At 40.2% G+C, this 20,554-nt stretch overlaps 1 protein-coding gene across 3 annotated transcripts in view; it reads right to left on the reverse strand.

Annotated features, from left to right (window-relative positions):
• Window positions 1-20,554, reverse strand: part of HGSNAT (heparan-alpha-glucosaminide N-acetyltransferase) — a 53,039-nt gene that overhangs the window by 25,162 nt on the left and 7,323 nt on the right. For 2 of the 3 annotated variants that reach the window (XM_027071681.2, XM_027071687.2), the window contains exon 2: window positions 7,756-7,874. In XM_027071681.2, the coding sequence (XP_026927482.1) occupies window positions 7,756-7,874 (119 nt within the window). The remainder of the gene's footprint in view (window positions 1-7,755; window positions 7,875-20,554) is intronic. The other variant, XM_027071683.2, reaches the window with a different exon arrangement.

Here is a 20,554-nt window from a genome sequence, read left to right on the forward strand (position 1 = left end):
TTTTTTTAATTTACGACCAAGTTAGTCAGCATATAGTGCAACAATGATTTCAGGAGTTTATTTCTTAACGCCCCTTACCCATTTAGCCCATCCCCCCTCACACAACCCCTCCAGTAACCCTCTGTTTGTTCCTATATTTAAGAGTCTCTTATGTTTTGTCCCCCTCCCTGTTTTATATTATTTTTGCTTCTCTTCCCTTACGTTCATCTGTTTTGTCTCTTAAAGTCCTCATATGAGTGAAGTCATATGATATTTGTCTTTCTCTGACTAATTTTGCTTAGCATAATAACCGCTAGTTCCATCCAGGTAGTTGCAAATGGCAAGATTTCCTTCTTTTTGATTGCTGAGTAATACTCCATTGTATACATATGCCACTTCTTCTTTATCCATGAATCCATCGATGGGCATTTGGGCTCTTTCCATACTTTGGCTATTGTTGATAGTGCTGCTATAAACATTGGGGTGCATGTGCCCCTTTGAAACAGCATACCTGTACCCCTTGGATAAATACCTAGTAGTGCAATTGCTGGGTCGTAGGGTAGTTCTATTTTTAATTTTTTGAGGAACCTCCATACTGTTTTCCAGAGTGGCTGCACAAGTTTGCATTCCCACCAGCAGTACAAAAGAGATCCTCTTTCTCTGCATCCTTCCCAACATCTATCGTTGCCTAAGTTGATAATGTCAACCCTTTTGACAGGAGTGAGGTGGTATCTCATTGTGGGTTTGATTTGTATTTCCCTGATGAGTGATGTTGAGCGTTTTCTCATGTGTCAGTTGGCCATCTGGATGTCTTCTTTGGGGAAGGGTCTATTCATGTCTTTTGTCCATTTCTTCACTGGATTCTGTTTTTTGGGTGGGGAGTTTGATAAGTTCTTTATAAATTTTGTATACTAACCCTTTATCTGATATGTAATTTGCAAATAGCTTCTCCCATTCTGTCAGTTGCCTTTTAGTTTTGCTGATTATTTCCTTCAGTGTGCAGAAGCTTTTTATTTTGATGAGGTCCCAATAGTTCCTGTTTGCTTTTGTTTCCCTTGCCTCCAGAGAGACACGTGTTGAGTAAGAAGTTGCTGCAGCTGAGGTCAAATAGGTTTTTGCCTGCTTTCTCCTTGAGGATTTTGATGGCTTCCTGTCTTACATGGAGGTCTTTCATCCATTTTGAGTTTATTTTTGTGTATGGTGTAAGAAAGTGGTCCAGGTTCATTCTTCTGCATGTCGCTGTCCAGTTTTCCCAGCACCACTTGCTGAAGAGACTGTCTTGATTCCATTGGATATTCTTTCCTGCTTTGTCAAAGATTAGTTGGCCATTCGTTTGTGGGTCCATTTCTGAGTGTTCTATTCTGTTCCATTGACCTGAGTGTCTGTTTTTGTGCCAGTACCATACTGTCTTGATGATTACAGCTTTGTAACAAACACAGCTTGAAGTCCGGGATTGTGATGCCTCCTGATTTGGTTTTCTTTTTCAAGACTGCTTTGGCTATTCGGGGTCTTCTGGTTTCATACAAATTTTAGGATTGTTTGTTCTAGCTCTGTGAAGAATGCTGGTGTTATTTTGATAGCTATTGCATTGAATATGTAGAGTGCTTTGGGTAGTATTGACATTTGAACAATATTTGTTCTTCCTATCCAGGAGCATAGAATCTTTTTCCATTTTTTTGTGTCTTCAATTTCTTTCATAAGCTTTCTATAGTTTTCAGTGTATAGATTTTTCACCTCTTTGGTTAGATTTATTCCTAGGTATTTTATGGTTTTTGGTGCTACTGTAAATGGGATCGATTCCTTGATTTCTCTTTCTGTTGCTTCACTGTTGATGTATAAGAATGCAACTGATTTCTGTGCATTGATTTTATATCCTGCAACTTTGCTGAATTCATGGATCAGTTCTAGCAGTTTTTTGGCAGAATCTTTTGGGTTTTCCATATAAAGTATCATGTCATCTGCAAAGACTGAAAGTTTGACCTCCTCCTGGCTGATCTGGATGCCTTTTATTTCTTTGTGTTGTCTGATTGCTGAAGCTAAGACTTCCAATCCTATGTTGAATAACAGTGGCGAAAGTGGACATCCCTGTCTTGTTCCAGATCTTAGGGGGAAAGCTCTCATTTTTTCCCCATTGAGGATGATATTAGCATTGGGTCTTTCATATATGGCTTTTATGATCTCGAGGTATGATTCTTCTATTCCTACTTTCTTGAGGGTTTTTATCAAGAAAGGATGCTGTATTTTGTCAAATGCTTTTTCTGCACCTGTTGAGAGGATCGTGTGGCTCTTGTCCTTTCTTTTATTGATGTGAAAATCAATCAATGTGATTCACATTGATTGTTTTGCAGATATTGAACCAGCCCTGCGTTCCAGGTATAAATCCCACTTGGTCATGGGGAATAATTTTTTTAATGTATTGTTGGGTATGGTTGGCTAATATCTTGTTGAGGATTTTTGCATCCATGTTCATCAGGGAAACTGGTCTACAGTTCTCCTTTTTAGTGGGGTCTTTGGTTTTGGAATCAAGGTAATGCTGGCTTCATAGAAAGAGTTTGGAAGTTTTCCTTCCACTTCTATTTTTTTGGAAAAGCTCCAAGAGAATAGGTGTTAACTCTTCCTTAAATGTTTGGTAGAATTCCCCTGGAAAGCCATCTGGCCCTGGACTCTTGTTTGTTGAGAGATTTTTGATTACTAATTCAATTTCTTTACTGGCTATGGGTCTGTTCAAATTTTCTATTTCTTCCTGTCTCAGTTTTGGTAGTTTATATGTTTCTAGGAATTTGTCCATTTGTTCCAGATTGCCCATTTTATTGGTGTGTAATTGCTCATAATATTCTCTCATTATTGTTTGTATTTCTGCTGTGTTGGTTGTGATCTCTCCTCTTTCATTCTTGATTTTATGTATTTGGGTCCTTTCCTTTTTCTTTTTGGTAAAACTGGCTAGTGGTTTATCAATTTTGTTAATTCTTGCAAAGAACCAGCTTCTGGTTTTATTGATCGTTCTACTGTTTTTTTTGTTGTTGTTGTTGCTTTTTTTTTTTTTTTTTTTTTTTTTTTTTTTTTGGTTTCAATAGCATTGATTTCTGCTCTAATCTTTATTATTTCCTGTTTGCTGCTGGTTTGGGGTTTTATTTCCTGTTCTTTTTCCAGCTCTTTAAGGTGTAAGGTTAGGTTGATGTATCTGAGACCTATCTTCCTTCTGTAGGAAGGCATGGATTGCTATATACTTTCCTCTTATGACCGCCTTTGCTGCATCCCAGAGGTTTTAGGCTGTGGTGTTATCATTTCCATTGGCTTCCAAGTACTTTTTAATTTCCTCTTTAACATCTTGGTTAGCCCATCCATTCTTTAGTAAGACTTTCTTTAGTCTCCAAGTATGTGTTACCTTTCCAAATTTTTTCTTGTGGTTGATTTCAAGTTTCATAACGTTGTGGTCTAAAAATATGCACAGTATGATCTCGATCTTTTTGTACTTGTTGAGCGCTGATTTACGTCCCAGTAATGACCTATTCTGGAAAACATTCCATGTGCACTGGAGAAGAATGTGTATTCCACTGCTTTAGGATGAAATGTTCTGAATATATCTGTTAAGTCCATCTGGTCCAGTGTGTCATTCAAAGCCATTGTTTCCTTGTTGATTTTCTGTTTAGATGATCTGTCCATTGCTGTGAGTAGGGTGTTGAAGTCCCCTACTATTATGGTATTATTATCAATGAGTTTCTTTATGTCTGTGATTAATTGATTTATATATTTGGGTGATTCCACATTTGGCACATAAATGTTTACAATTGTTAAGTCTTCCTGATGGATAGACCCCTTAATTATGATATAATGTCCTTCTTCATCTCTTGTTACAGTCTTTATTTTAAAGTCTAGATTGTCTGATGTAAGTATGGCTACTCCTGCTTTCTTTTGTTGACCATTAACATGATAGATGGTTCTCCATCCCTTTACTTTCAATCTGAAGGTGTATTTAGATCTAAAGTGGGTCTCTTGTAAACAGCATATAGATGGATCTTGTTTTCTTATCCATTCTATTACCCTATGTCTTTTGATTAGAGCATTTAGTCCACTGACATTTAAAGTGACTACTGAAAGATATGAATTTATTGCCATTATGTTTCTTGTAGAGTTGGGAGTTTCTGGTGTTCTCTGGTCCTTTCTAGTCTTTGTTGATTTTGGTCTTTTTTTTTTTTTTTTTTTTTTTTGTCTTTTCTCCCCTCAGAGAGTCCCCCTTAAAATTTCTTGCAGGGCTGGTTTAGTGGTGACAAACTCCTTTAATTTGTGTTTGTCTGGGAAACTTTTAATCTCTCCTTCTATTTTTAATGACAGCCTTGCTGGATAAAGAATTCTTGTTTGCATATTTTTCTAATTCAGTACATTGAATATATCCTGCCACTCCTTTCTGGCCTGCCAAGTTTCTGCAGATAGGTCTGCTGCAAACCTGGTCTGCAGCAAATAGGTCTGCTTCTGTGTTTCCTTGTAGGTTAAGGACTTTTTTTTCCCTTGCTGCTTTCATGATTCTCTACTTGCCTGAGTATTTTGTGAATTTGACTGTGATATGCCTTGTCGATGGTTGATTTTTGTTAAATCTAATGGGAGTCCTCTGTGCTTCCTGGGTTTTGATGCCTGTATCTTTCCCCAAGTCAGGAACGTTTTCTGCTATGATTTGCTCACATAACCCTTCTACCCCTTTTTCTCTCTCTTCATCTTCTGGGACCCCTATGATTCTGATGTTGTTCCTTTTTTTTTTTTTAATGTTTATTTATTTTTTGAAAGAGAGAAACACAGAGTGTGAGCAGGGGAGGGGCAGAGAGAGAGAGAGAGGGAGACACAGAATCCAAAGCAGGCTCTAGGCTCTGAGCTGTCACCACAGAGCCCAATTCAGGGCTTGAACTCACAAGCCATGAGATTATGACCTGAGCTGAAGTCGGTTGCTGAACCAACTGAGCCACCCAGACGCCCCTGTATATTCTTCTTTTTTAATAATATTTTAAAGATACAGTAACATTATTATATTTATCATACTGAGAACATATCTACCTAAGGGAAAAAAAGAAAACTAAATGGCCTTGCTTATACTAATTTACGTCTGAAAATAATTAACAGTCAAAAGTAACAGATCACCACTTTGGATTCCTTCACTGCAATGAAAGCCCAGGATTTCTGTCTCCCACTCACTGCTTCTCCCTTCTCACCACCTCCAGATCTGCTGAGGAATACTGTTTATGATGCTAAAAAACAATTTTTGTTTTCTTTTTTTGTCATTTACACCTTACTTTAAGTCAACTATAATAATTACTCATATTTAACATTACAATACTAACCTTCTTCCCATTTTTGTTCTCTTTTAAAGCACACACACACACAAATCACTTGCTGACACATGGGATCTTTAGCTGTCTTGAAGCTATGAAATCTAGTCGACACGTTTTTTTTAATGTTTATGTGTTTTTTAATGTGTATGTCTCTTAAGTGTTTCTACTTTAAGGAAAGGAAATTCTCATTTAGCCAGATAACTTATCTTGAGGACATATCTTCAACTGGTAAGCCCACCATTCCCAGGTATTTATTATCTGGCTTATAGAACAAATTATTAAAATTTGCATTCCTTTGAATATGTATTTCTATATTTGCTTAAAGATTTAAAAATTATCATTAATGTTTCAAATTTAAAACAGGTTATGTCTCAATTCTATTTTCTGGTTAACCATTACAGGCTCATAAAGTGTCTTTCCAATTTCCAGACTATAAAGTCTTCTCTGGAATTATGGGACATTTTCTACAACTATGTTTCAATGAAAACTCTACCACCCCTTTACACATTTTCCTAAAACAAAATTATCTCCACGCTCTTGTAAATAAATTAGCAGTTTTTTTCCCCGAGCTGGTCTCAGGTAGCTAATTCTGTTTTTTGATTCTTTACTGTCACCAGCATCACTGTTTTGAATCAGTTATTCTACTGTTTTTATTTTAAAGATGCTTTAGTTGTCCTATGGCTAATACCCTGGCAATGCACTCTTTTTTTCCCCCTCACATTGCTTTTCTGTAAATTTTAGGCCTTTATTGTCTGTTTAGAAGACATTTTGCTCATTCTCTGAATTATCTATGATTCTTGTGGCTTTGAAATTCAGCTATTATTGATATTTTTTCAAGTTTCTTTTAGGTCCTTCACATAGACAGATAAAGCTTTCCTTTGTCTTTGCTATATATATTTTTTAACACTATACATTTTCTTTGCTTCATATAACTTTGTAGAGCTCTCAGTGAGTTTAATCAAACAGAGGGGGGACCATCCATCACCTCTTCAGCTGGTATGCACACTGGGTATTTTTTTGTTTGTTTGTTTTTTAAAAGCTATTTATGGTAAACAGGTCCCTAAACAGTCTCTGACTTACTGTAGTTCGATTTATGGTTATTCAACTTTATCATAGTATGAAAGCAATGCATTCAGTAGAAACTGTACTTGGAATTTTGAATTTTCATCTTTTCCTGGGCTAGCACTATGCAGTAGGACCCTCTGTCATGATGGAAGTCAGCAGCAGCAAAACAAAGCCCAGTCAGCCATGTAACCCTGGGGGTCAGTGAATGAGAAGCTGTGGGCTAGTGTAAGTGCTCTGAGCATGTGTGAGGAAGGCTGGACTACACTATGATGTTCAGTAAGTTACGTGTATTCAATGCATTTTTGTCTTAAAGTATTTTCAATTTACAGGGGGATGCAATCCATGGGAGGAAAATCTGTACATTAAAATTCCTCCTCTGAAGGTGGTACACTGAAGTGCTCAATTTGGAAATGAAGATGATTTTATTTTACCTGGAAGAACAGTCTTGTACTTAAAAAGCAGCAAGGTCTAGTAATTATACCTTGAGATAAAATAAACCCTTTATCAACAATTGAAAAAAAAAAAAAAGGAGAGATTGACAAACCAAGAAACAGACTCTTAACCATAGAGAACAAACTGATGGTTATCAGAGGGGAGGTAGGTGATGGGTGAAATAGGTGAAGGGATAAGAGTACACTGATCTTGGGGCGCCTGGGCGGGTCAGTCAGTTGAGTGTCCAACTTCAGCTCAGGTCATGATCTCTCGGTTCATGGGTTCGAGCCCCATGGTCAGGCTTTCAACTGACAGCGCAGAGCCTGCTTCAGATTCTCTGTCTCCTCTGTCTGCCCCTTCCCTGCTAGTCTCTCAAAACTTCTCTCTTCTCTCTCTCTCAAAAATAAATAAACATTAAAAAAATTTTTTTTAAAAGAATACACAGATCTTGATAAGCACTAAGCAATGTACAGAACTGTTGAATCACTATATTGTACACTTGAAACTAATATAATACTGTATGTTAACTGTACTAAAGAACTTAATAAAAATAAATCCTTTATCATCAGGAGGGCAGATCCCTAGAATAACTGCCATGCCTCAACCTGAGCTTCCCCATTGTCCTCATGACCTTTGCCCCTGGAGAATACCCAGGTGTCCCACTCCTTTCTTCTCTGGTCCAACAAGAGGGTTATGTGTTAGAGGAGTAAAATAAAATATGGTCTATCCCTTTTTCTCATCACTGAGAACTGAGTTTTCAAAAGATGGGTGGGGGGAAAATTAAGAGACTGGCATTGTTCACTGCTAGGCATTCTCCCTGATTATACATCTTCTGGTATACAGCCTGTATGTTTCCTTACCTATAGAACTGAAGTTAACAAGAAAACAACTGTGAGAGCACGGAGGATCATATCAAACAGCCCAAAGCAAACAAAACTGTGAGCATGAACATAATACCTACATGATAACAGCGTTCAGAATTCCAGTAGACAGTCAGGTTTGTTCCATGTAGTTCGTTATGGATGAGCAGCAACGCTTGGTCCATCTTCAGCTCTACATGCCTTTTTTTATCTAAGTCTGCTAAGAATTAGAAAAAAAGTTTTAAAAAGCAGAAAAACAAAGCATCTGAAAGACTACATAAGAGACGAAGTGCACCTGTGTAAACTTCACAGGAGTGCTTCTCGAATGCCTGCCCTCTAAGGTTCTAGGGTGTCTCATTCCTTACTCTGTGAACACATAACTGTGCTTGCACACACATGCGTGCCTGAACATGTGCACACGTGCGCGCGCTCACACACACACACACACACACAAAGAGTTGCCCTTTTGTACATGTGCCTCTACTATAAAACAGAATTTGGTTAACATCATTCACGTCCTGTGTGTACCGGGACTACGTAGGACCTTACATTCATCACGTGCTAAGGTGTGGCAGGCCCTGAATTTACTAGTTTCACATATCTTCCATTTGACAATATGTCAACCTCACAATCTGGGTATTTTCTCCATTTAGCACATGAAAAAATGGAGGCTCACAAGCATTAGATAATTGTGCATGGCCAGGGTTCTGCAAAATCACTGTGTGAACACAATCAATTTGTGTGATTCCAAAGTCCAAACTTTCTTCAATCATGTTAATCCCACCCCCCTATGAGTGCAGCTCGGGAGAAGTCAGGACACCGGGTGAGCAAGGCTCTGTGGGGATTTGCATGCCCTTTAAAGTTTGAGATGCTCTGCCTTCTATCACTTTGGTTTGGACTTCTGAATCTCCTTCTGGCTTCCAGCAGAAGACAAGATGAGCCTCAGTCTGAAGGGAGAAGTCCCACCACTCCAGAGTCCCTAAGCTTAGAGCTTACCACTTCACTAGATGCTCTTAGGACAATCTAAAGACAATGCACATTCTACATTTACACCTGCCAATATGGTAGGCAAACAAAGAGAACTATTATTGGTTAAAGTGAAAGCAAAATGTTTCATTTAGACCAACCTCCTCATTTATACTATTATATGGTACAAAAGAGAAATTAATTTGCCCTCTAGCTTCTAGGCCAAAAGAGAGAGAGAGAGAGAGAGAGAGAGAGAGAGAGAGAGAGAGAGAGAGAAACTATTTAATAACACAATGAGAAAGATAATAATCTGGCCTCTTTTATTTTGTAATATGAAAGCTTATTTTAGGGCTCCCCAGGAACTCATGTGAATGGTTAATTCAGGAAATTTTTCACTGTAGCCAGCCTAAATCCCTCATTTTATTACTTTTAAAAGATATTTATTTAGAGAGAGTGTGTGCACACACAAGCAGGGGAGGGGCAGAGAGAGGGGGAGAGAGAATCCCAAGCAGGCTCCACTCTGTCAGCACAGAGCCCAACATGGGCTCAAGAACCATGAGATCATGACCTGAGTTGAAATCAACAGTCAGAGTCAGACACTTAACTAACTGAGCCACCCAGATGCTCCTAAATCCCTCATTTTAAGGTTTACCCTAATGTACCCTTATTTAGTTAGCTCTTGGTAAATACAAAACCCACAATATATCACTCTTAATAATCTATTGAAAGCTGTCCCCCTTCTACACTAAAGAAAGTTATACTCACTTTTTCTATCCTTTCCTTCTGAAGAGTGTCTTCTAGTGGAAGCAGTGTTTGGGACCAAGGGTGTAACATGGTGGGTTAAGTGTCTGGACTCCAAGTTAGACCAACTGGAATTTGAATCACACCCTGTCTCAGCTTCCTCATCAATAAATTAAGAGTCCAAAGGTTCTACACTCAATTTCCATTGTTGGGTGAAGGTTCCCACACTACCAAGCAATTCTCAGACACCTGCTGGGTGTCCTACAATTCAACTCAATTCTGACACTATGTACCTGGAGACAGTGTCAGATGCCACAGATAGGGGCTCAGTCCCACAAGACTGACTCTGCCTTCAGATGTCAGTCACCAGCACAGGGTACCACCTGTGCTTCAGACCGACCAGCTATGGATTGAAGGTTCCCAAGGCCCCCTTCTCACTTTTGATTAATTTACTAGAGCAGCTCACAGAACTCAGAGAAACATTTTACTACTAGATTACTGGTGTATTATAAGAGGGTATAACTGAGGAACAGCCAGATGGCAGAGATGCACAAGGCAAGACACAGGGAAAGGGTATGGAGCTCCCATGTCCTCTCCCAGGCTGCCACTCTCCCCAAATCTCCAAGTATTCACCAACCCAGAAGCTCTCTGAACCCCATCCTTTGAGTTTCTATGGAGACTTCATTACCAAGGCAATTGATTAAACCATTGGTCGTTTATGACTGATTCAACCTCCAGCCCCTCTCCCTTCCCCAGATGCTGGCTGTGTGACTGAGAGTTCCAACATTCAAATCACAGGGTGGGTTCTCCAGGTCACCAGTCCCACCCTTCAGTAGAGGCCAAAGATCACCTAATTAACATAACAAGGAACACTTTGGCAGCTCTCTCCACTGAGGAAACTACAAGTGTTGTAGAAGCCCCTGTGCAAGATGAAAACCAAATAAATACATTTCTTGATAAAAACCACACTTGTAACAGCATGTCCTTCACAGTACTGCTGGGAAGGCTAAAGTTAATAATATATGTAATGTGTTGCCACAGAATCTGAAACAAAGCAGGTATTCAACACATGATAATTACAATGTCCAGGCCACATCTAACCAACACAGAGCTTCATTAGGGTTACGAACATATGAATATTTTTTGGTTGTTTCTTCTTTTTTCATTTAACTTCATTTCCGATTTCTTCCCATTTCCTCTTTTTTCCTGTTGTAAGAAATGATACTACATACATCTGAAAATTAACCTGTTCTCCTTTCGACATAATTCCCTAACTTCCAGGAGCGAAATTTTACAGCTTTTTAAATAGCTTTTGCTCTGCATTGCCAAAATCCTCTCCATTTTAGTTGTGATTTTTTTTTCAATATATGAAGTTTATTGTCAAATTGGTTTCCATACAACACCCAGTGCTCATCCCAAAAGGTACCTTCCTCAATACCCATGACCCACCCTCCCCTCACTCCCACCCCCCATCAACCCTCAGTTTGTTCTCAGTTTTTAAGAGTCTCTTATGCTTTGGCTCTCTTCCACTCTAACCTCTTTTTTTTTTTTCTTCCCCTCCCCCATGGGTTTCTGTTAAGTTTCTCAGGATCCACATAAGAGTGAAAACATATGGTATCTGTCTTTCTCTGTATGGCTTATTTCACTTAGCATAACACTCTCCAGTTCCATCCATGTTGCTACAAAGGGCCATATTTCATTCTTTCTCATTGCCACGTAGTATTCCATTGTGTATATAAACCACAATTTCTTTATCCATTCATCAGTTGATGGACATTTAGGCTCTTTCCATAATTTGGCTATTGTTGAAAGTGCTGCTATAAACATTGGGGTACAAGTGCCCCTATGCATCAGTACTCCTGTATCCCTTGGGTAAAGCCCCAGCAGTGCTACTGCTGGGTCATAGGGTAGGTCTATTTTTAATTTTCTGAGGAACCTCCACACTGTTTTCCAGAGTGGCTGCACCAATTTGCATTCCCACCAACAGTGCAAGAGGGTTCCCGTTTCTCCACATCCTCTCCAGCATCTATAGTCTCCTGATTTGTTCATTTTGGCCACTCTGACTGGCGTGAGGTGATATCTGAGTGTGGTTTTGATTTGTATTTCCCTGATGAGGAACGACGCTGAGCATCTTTTCATGTGCCTGTTGGCCATCCAGATGTCTTCTTTAGAGAAGTGTCTATTCATGTTTTCTGCCCATTTCTTCACTGGGTTATTTGTTTTTCGGGTGTGGAGTTTGGTGAGCTCTTTATAGATTTTGGATACTAGCCCTTTGTCCGATATGTCATTTGCAAATATCTTTTCCCATTCCGTTGGTTGCCTTTTAGTTTTGTTGGTTGTTTCCTTTGCTGTGCAGAAGCTTTTTATCTTCATAAGGTCCCAGTAGTTCATTTTTGCTTTTAATTCCCTTGCCTTTGGGGATGTGTCGAGTAAGAAATTGCTACGGCTGAGGTCAGAGAGGTCTTTTCCTGCTTTCTCCTCTAGGGTTTGTATGGTTTCCTGTCTCACATTCAGGTCCTTTATCCATTTGAGTTTATTTTTGTGAATGGTGTGAGAAAGTGGTCTAGTTTCAACCTTCTGCATGTTGCTGTCCAGTTCTCCCAGCACCATTTGTTAAAGAGACTGTCTTTTTTCCATTGGATATTCTTTCCTGCTTTGTCAAAGATGAGTTGGCCATACGTTTGTGGGACTAGTTCTGGGGTTTCTATTCTATTCCATTGGTCTATGTGTCTGTTTTTGTGCCAATGCCATGCTGTCTTGATGATAACAACTTTGTAGTAGAGGCTAAAGTCTGGGATTGTGATGCCTCCTGCTTTGGTCTTCTTCTTCAAAATTACTTTGGCTATTCGGGGCCTTTTGTGGTTCCATATGAATTTTAGGATTGCTTGTTCTAGTTTCGAGAAGAATGCTGGTGCAATTTTGATTGCGATTGCACTGAATGTGTAGATAGCTTTGGGTAGTATTGACATTTTGACAATATTTATTCTTCCAATCCATGAGCATGGAATGCTTTTCCATTTCTTTATATCTTCTTCAATTTCCTTCATAAGCTTTCTATAGTTTTCAGCATACAGATCTTTTACATCTTTGGTTAGATTTATTCCTAGGTATTTTATGCTTCTTGGTGCAATTGTGAATGGGATCAGTTTCTTTATTTGTCTTTCTGTTGCTTCATTATTACTGTATAAGAATGCAACTGATTTCTGTACATTGATTATATATCCTGCAACTTTGCTAACTTCATGTATCAGTTCTAGCAGACTTCTGGTGGAGTCTACCGGATTTTCCATGTATAGTATCATGTCATCTGCAAAAAGTGAAAGCTTAACTTCATCTTTGCCAATTTGCATGCCTTTGATTACCTTTTGTTGTCTGATTGCTGATGCTAGAACTTCCAACACTATGTTAAACAACAGCGGCGAGAGTGGGCATCCCTGTCGTGTTCCTGATCTCAGGGAAAAAGCTCTCAGTTTTTCCCCATTGAGGATGATGTTAGCTGTGGGCTTTTCATAAACGGCTTTTATGATGTTTAAGTATGTTCCTTCTATCCCGACTTTCTCAAGGGTTTTTATTAAGAAACGTTGCTGAATTTTGTCAAAGGCCTTTTCTGCATCGATTGACAGGATCATATGGTTATCTTTTCTTTTATTAATGTGATGTATCACGTTGATTGATTTGCGAATGTTGAACCAGCCCTGCATCCCAGGAATGAATCCCACTTGATCATGGTGAATAATTCTTTTTATATGCCGTTGAATTCGATTTGCTAGTATCTTATTGAGAATTTTTGCATCCATATTCATCAGGGATATTGGCCTGTAGTTCTCTTTTTTTACTGGGTCTCTGTCTGGTTTAGGAATCAAAGTAATACTGGCTTCATAAAATGAGTCTGGAAGTTTTCCTTCCCTTTCTATTTTTTGGAATAGCTTGAGAAGGATAGGTATTATCTCTGCTTTAAACATCTGGTAGAACTCCCCTGGGAAGCCATCTGGTCCTGGACTCTTATTTGTTGGGAGATTTTTGATGACTGATTCAATTTCTTCGCTGGTTATGGGTCTGTTCAAGCTTTCTATTTCCTCCTGAATGAGTTTTGGAAGGGTGTGGGTGTTTAGGAATTTGTCCATTTCTTCCAGGTTGTCCAGTTTGTTGACATATAATTTTTCATAGTATTCCCTGATAATTGCTTGTATCTCTGAGGGATTGGTTGTAATAATTCCATTTTCATTCATGATTTTATCTGTTTGGGTCATCTCCCTTTTCTTTTTGAGAAGCCTGGCTAGAGGTTTATCAATGTTGTTTATTTTTTCAAAAAACCAACTCTTGGTTTCGTTGATCTGCTCTACAGTTTTTTTAGATTCTATATTGTTTATTTCTGCTCGGATATTTATTATTTCTCTTCTTCTGCTGGATTTAGGCTGTCTTTGCTGTTCTGCTTCTATTTCCTTTAGGTGTGCTGTTAGATTTTGTATTTGGGATTTTTCTTGTTTCTGGAGATAGGCCTGGATTGCAATGTATTTTCCTCTCAGGACTGCCTTCACTGCATCCCAAAGCATTTGGATTGTTGTACTTTCATTTTCATTTGTTTCCATATATTTTTTAATTTCTTCTCTAATTGCCTGGTTGGCCCATTCAGTCTTTAGTAGGGTGTTCTTTAACCTCCATGCTTTTGGAGGTTTTCCAGACTTTTTCCTGTGGTTGATTTCAAGCTTCATAGCATTGTGGTCTAAAAGTATGCATGCTGTGGTTTCAATTCTTGTATACTTATGAAGGGCTGTTTTGTGACCCAGTATGTGATCTATCTTGGAGAATGTTCCATGTGCACTCGAGAAGAAAGTATATTCTGTTGCTTTGGGATGCAGAGTTCTAAATATATCTGTCAAGTCCATCTGATCCAATGTATCATTCAGGGCCCTTGTTTCTTTATTGACTGTGTGTCTAGATGATCCATCCATTTCTGTAAGTAGAGTGTTAAAGTCCCCTGCAATTACCACATTCTTATCAATAAGGTTGCTTATGTTTGTGAGTAATTGTTTTATATATTTGGGGGCTCCTGTATTCGGCACATAGACATTTATAATTGTTAGCTCTTCCTGATGGACAGACCCTGTGATTATTATATAATGCCCTTCTTCATCTCTTGTTACAGCCTTTAATTTAAAGTCTAGTTTGTCTGGGGCGCCTGGGTGGCTCAGTCAGTTAAGTGTCCGACTTCAGCTCAGGTCACGATCGCGGTCTGCGAGTTCAAGCCCTGCGTCGGGCTCTGGGCTGATGGCTCAGAGCCTGGAGCCTGCTTCTGATTCTGTGTCTCCCTCTCCCTCTGCCCCTCCACCGTTCATGCTGTGTCTCTCTCTGTCTCAAAAATAAATAAACGTTAAAAAAAAAATTAAAGTCTAGTTTGTCTGATTTAAGTATGGCTACTCCAGCTTTCTTTTGACTTCCAGTGGCATGATAAATAGTTCTCCATCCCCTCACTCTCAATCTGAAGGTGTCCTCAGGTCTAAATGAGTCTCTTGTAGACAGCAAATAAATGGGTCTTGTTTTTTTTTATCCATTCTGATACCCTGTCTTTTGGTTGATGCATTTAGTCCATTTACATTCAGTGTTATTATAGAAAGATATGGGTTTAGAGTCATTGTGATGTCCGTAGGTTTCATGCTTATAGCGATGTCTCTGGTACTTTGTCTCACAGGATCCCCCTTAGGATCTCTTGTAGGGCTGGTTTAGTGGTGACGAATTCCCTCAGTTTTTGTTTGTTTGGGAAGACCTTTATCTCTCCTTCTATTCTAAATGACAGACTTGCTGGATAAAGGATTCTTGGCTGCATATTTTTTCTGTTTATCACATTAAAGATCTCCTGCTATTCCTTTCTGGCCTGCCAAGTTTCAGTAGAGAGATCGGTCACCAGTCTTATAGGTCTCCCTTTATATGTTAGAGCACATTTATCTCTAGCTGCTTTCAGAATTTTCTCTTTATCCTTGTATTTTGCCAGTTTCACTATGATATGTCTGCAGAAGATCGATTCAAGTTACGTCTGAAGAGAGTTCTCTGTGCCTCTTGGATTTCAATGCCTTTTTCCTTCCCCAGATCAGGGAAGTTCTCAGCTATTATTTCTTCAAGTACACCTTCAGCACCTTTCCCTCTCTCTTCCTCCTCTGGAATACCAATTATGTGTAGATTATTTCTCTTTAGTGCATCACTTAGTTCTCTAATTTTCCCCTCATACTCCTGGATTTTTTTATCTCTCTTTTTCTCAGCTTCTTCTTTTTCCATAATTTTATCTTCTAGTTCACATATTCTCTCCTCTGCTTCTTCAATCCGAGCCGTAGTTGTCTCCATTTTATTTTGCAACTCGTTGATAGCATTTTTTAGCTCCACCTGGCTGTTCCTTAGTCCCTTGATCTCTGTAACAAGAGATTCTCTGCTGTCCTTTATACTGTTTTCAAGCCCAGCGATTAATTTTATGACTATTATTCTAAATTCACTTTCTGTTATATTGTTTAAATCATTTTTGATCAGTTCGTTAGCTGTTGTTATTTCCTGGACGTTTTTCTGAAGGGAATTCTTCCGTTTCATCGTTTTGGATAGTCCCTGGAGTGGTGCAGGACCCCGGCGCACTTCCCCTGTGCTGTCTTTAATAACTTGCGTTGGTGGGCAGGGCCACAGTCAGACCTGATGTCTGCCCCCAGCCCACCGCAGGGGCCACAGTCAGACTGGTATGTGCCTTCTCTTCCCCTCTCCCTGGGGCGGGATTCACTGTGGGGTGGCATGGCCCGTCTGGGCTACTTGTACACTGCCAGGCTTGTGGTGCTGGGGATCTGGTGTATTAGGTGGGGTGGATTGGCAAGGTGCACAGGGGCAGGAGGGGCAGGCTCAGCTCACTTTTGCTTCGGAGATCCACTTCGGGAGGGGCCCCGTGGCCCCGGGAGAGAGTCAGACCCGCTGGAGGGATGGATCTGCAGAAGCACAGCTTTGGGTGTTTCGCGGTGCAGGCAAGTTCCCTGGCAGGAACTGGTTCCCTTTGGGATTTTGGCTGGGGGATGGGCGAGGGAGATGGCGCTGGCGAGTGCCTTTGTTCCCCGCCAAGATGAGCTCTGTCATCCGGGTCTCAACAACTCTCCCTCTTGTTGTCCTCCAGCCCTCCGAGCAGCGCTATTAGCTTATAACCTTCCAGATGTCAAGTCCGGCTTGCTGTCAGAACACACTCCGTCCGGCCTCTCCGCTTTTGCAAGCCAGACTCGGGGGCTCTGCTTGGCAGGCGGGCCGCCCCTCTGCCCTGGCTCCCTCCCGCCAGTCCGTGGAGCGCACACCACCTCGCAGCCCTTCCTACCCTCTTCCGTGGGCCTCTCGTCTGCACTTGGCTCCAGAGACTCCGTTCTGCTAGTCTTCTGGCGGTTTTCTAGGTTATTTAGGCAGGTGTATGTGGAATCTAAGTGATCAGCAGGACGCGCGGTGAGCCCAGCGTCCTCCTACGCCACCATCTTCCCAGGATCCTCTAGTTGTGATTTATAATGACAACTGTGGTGACCGTGGGCTCCCAGGTGATACAAATAACTACACACTCAATTTATGCCAGGCCCCAACAGCCCTGTGAACAGCTTTTGAGGTCTCCATTTTCTGGATGAGGAATCTGAGGCCTGCAGAGGTCAAGCAACTTGCCCAAAGACACCCACCAGCCACCAGGACTTAAGCTTCAGTCTGACCAGCACCTGACCTCTGTTACCAGTCTCCTGAGAGTAAACATATCTGTTCCCTCGAAGCTGGGCCAGGGATTTTTAGCCTTTTAATTTTTTCCCTCACTTTTTAGCCTGATGTATAGAAAATCTAATTTTCTTATTATTTTAAAAACAGTTTTGAAGTAACGATTAACAACTCTGAAATGTTTGCCAAATGTTTATGTACTTTCCTTTCATGTGAATTGTTGGAATGTTCATTTATTTAACCACTTAACCCACATTAGAAAGGAGACAGCAGGCCCAAGATGGAGTCACTCATGCTAAACCCCACCAAGACATATCTAACCTAACCTAACTGCAGCTTCAGCTTCTGCCAGAAATGGGACTTTCAACCAGGCAATCTGGAACTTCCCAGTCAGCACCAGGAGGTAATCTGCTGATAGACCCCTTCTGTTGCCCTTAGGAAGGTGACCTGGCCTAAAACAATTCATTTTTATGAATAATTTCCTTTTTCCTCTCCCTCTCCACCTTTAAAAACTTTCCTTTTCTCAGCTCAGTGAAGTTCCTTTCTACATTATTTGCTAGATGATATTGAAATTTACTCAGTTGAATTTCTGTTATTTAACAGATTTCGTGGCAGTGGGGACTGAAGGAGACTTCGACGGCTTCGAGGAAACTGAGAAACACGAGCATGGTACCCCACATACACTCTGAACTCACGTTCTTCCTCACCATGTCCAAGAGCCATGGGTAACTTCTCTTTTGGTTCGTGCTCCGCTCTCTGCATCAAGCTCTCAATCTAACTGGCTCTTCAGTCCGCAATTCCAGAGTTTTTGAGTGGAAAACCCCAGCCCTTAATCCTAGCCCACGATCTATGTGGGAACTGTGGGCAGTGGTGCACAGTTAACAGCAGTAACTGCGCACCACTACCCACAGTTCCGCACCACGGGGAGCCCCCAGCCTGTAATCCCCATTTGTTGGGGTTTGCTCGTTCAACCCTTTTCCCAGCTCGAGGATCCTCGGGGACTGCTGCTAGTAAAACACAGGGCCTTGTATTAGCCATTTCGCAGAAACTTCCACTCCCCAGGTTTTGGTTCTGTTTTCAGACTCAGCCACAGCTGCAGTTCTCCATTTGTTTAGAATCAGTCCACGGTCCCCATTCTTTGAGGTCTGGTGGTTGGACACTTTCCCCAGTCCCCAGATCTTTGGTTATGCTGATGTCCACTTTCAGTTCCTCAGATACTACTGCTTTCTGTTAATATGTACATGACATAAAGATTAATTGCTAATGGGAATCTTGCAGGCCAAACGAGTCACAAAAATTGGTGAGCACAAGTCAAGCATTTAAGAGCTGTTAGAACACTTACCACTTAGCCCAAAGACACCTGTGTTAGGATGAGCTGGTCACAGAACCAGTTAGGTTGACACTACATCACCCACCAACCACAAAAAAATTCTGCACAATGAGGTGCACCATGAAAACACCACACAACCCCAACCCCATCACTGCACATCCCTCTTAGCTATTGATCTGGCTCTAAGAAACTCCTCCATCAGTTGATGACATATCTAAAACTTCTGATATTTTTTTAAGTTTATTTATTTATTTTGAGTGAGAGAGACAGAGAGAGAGACAAAGTGCATGAGTTGGGAAGGAGCAGAGAGAGAGAGAGAGAGAGAGAGCGCGAGAAGGAGAATCCCAAGCAGGATCCACACTGTCAGTGCAGAGCCCGATGCAAGGCTTGAATTCACAAAACGTGAGATCATGACCTGAGCTGAAATCAAGAGTCAGACGCTTAACCAACTGAGCCACACAGGTGTCCCCAAGCCTTTTGATATTTAAACAAAAAAATTTTTTTAATGTTTATTTATTTTTGAGAGACAGAGTGCAAGTGGGGGAAGGGCGGGGGGGGGGGGGGAGGTACACAGAATCAGAAACAGGCCCCAGGCTCTGAGGTATGAGCACAGAGCCCAATGCGGGGCTGGAACTCATGAATCACTAGATCATGACCTGAGCTGAAGTTGGATGCTTAACTGACTGAGCCACCCAGGCACCCCTAAACCTTTTGATATTTTTAACAAACTTCCACAAAATCAAATTCTAAATGAAGTCTTTTTGACCTTGAACCCACTTTGGGTTTTCCAGATGGTCCCTGGAACATCTCAAAGGATTTGTTTTCTCTTTATAAAAGAGAAGATGTGAACTAAATGGGCTTATCTGGTATGTTAAATTACATGGAAGGTATTGTCAAACAGGTGATGTTAAGTCTTCTTAGGTTATATTTGTGTGCATATGTTATTAATATAAGTGTTCCAAAAACTGTATGAAATTCCTGAAGATCTAATAGGTATTGATATAAGTTAACATTTGTAATTCTAGTTACTATCTTAAAATGTATTCACAAAAATAACCGAATTTCCTTGTCAATTCCATTGTAATGAACTTTCATCAGCTCTCTAACAATAGACATTTTAAAATCTTTTGTCATTTACAGAGTTACTGTTTTATTGAAATGCTTCTACAAAAGCTTCCTGCAAATGTGTTTCATTTTCAGAGAAATTCATGGAAAAGAATCTGACAAGTGCTGTAAAATACAGGTTTCTAATAACTTTCAGATCATGCAACTGAACTGGGTAAGAATTTCCAGAATTAGTGGAAAAACAGTATTCAAGCAAAAAAGAATAACATAGGACTGAATGCACCAAGGAGGATATTTTAATTTTTATGACATCTTGTTTAAAGCTGCTGGTTTTCTAACATTTTGCTTTTCCAGATTTTAGGAAACCTTTTTCTTTTTTCTCTTAAAGTATCAATAATTTGATAAGATATACCTTTGTGAACAAAGATGAAACACTGACTTTTTCTCCCTACCTGATTCCTCCAGAATTGGAAAGTTCTTGAGTATTCTTTTCATGGCAATATAGTTAGTTATTTACATAGATTCAACAAGAGTCTAATCCTTATAACCAGATACCATTGGAAATACTGGCCATGTAATTAAAGCTTTGACCAGCATGTCATATTTGAAAGAGATATGCATAGACTTAGATATGACCAAGTAGCTTTAAAGAACTAAGGTTGACTTTGCAGAGCCAATAAAGCCTCTTGGAAAAGTTGCCCTAACCTTGCTTACAAGGTTCCAGCAAAGTAGTAATAAAAAGAGCTTATATGAGGGCGCCTGGGTGGCTAAGTCAGTTAAGTGTTGGACTTCCATTCAGGTAATGATCTCGTGGTTCATGAGTTCAAGCCCCACATCAGGCTGTCTGCTATAGGCCCAGAGCCCACCTCAGATCCTCTGTCCCCCTCTCACTGCCCCTCCCCCCACCTCAAAAATAAACATTAAAAAAATATTTTTAAAAAGAGCTTATATGGTCCAAAAAAAAATTTTTTTAAGAGGGGAGGGCACCTGGCTGACTCAGTTGGTAGAGCATGCAACTCTAGATCTCAGGGTCATGAGTTCAAGCCCCACACTGGGCATAGAGCTTACCTAAATAAATATTTTTTTAAAAAAAGAAAAAA

Source organism: Acinonyx jubatus, chromosome B1 (assembly GCF_027475565.1).
Source record: "Acinonyx jubatus isolate Ajub_Pintada_27869175 chromosome B1, VMU_Ajub_asm_v1.0, whole genome shotgun sequence".
NCBI classification, from domain to species: Eukaryota; Metazoa; Chordata; class Mammalia; order Carnivora; family Felidae; genus Acinonyx; species Acinonyx jubatus.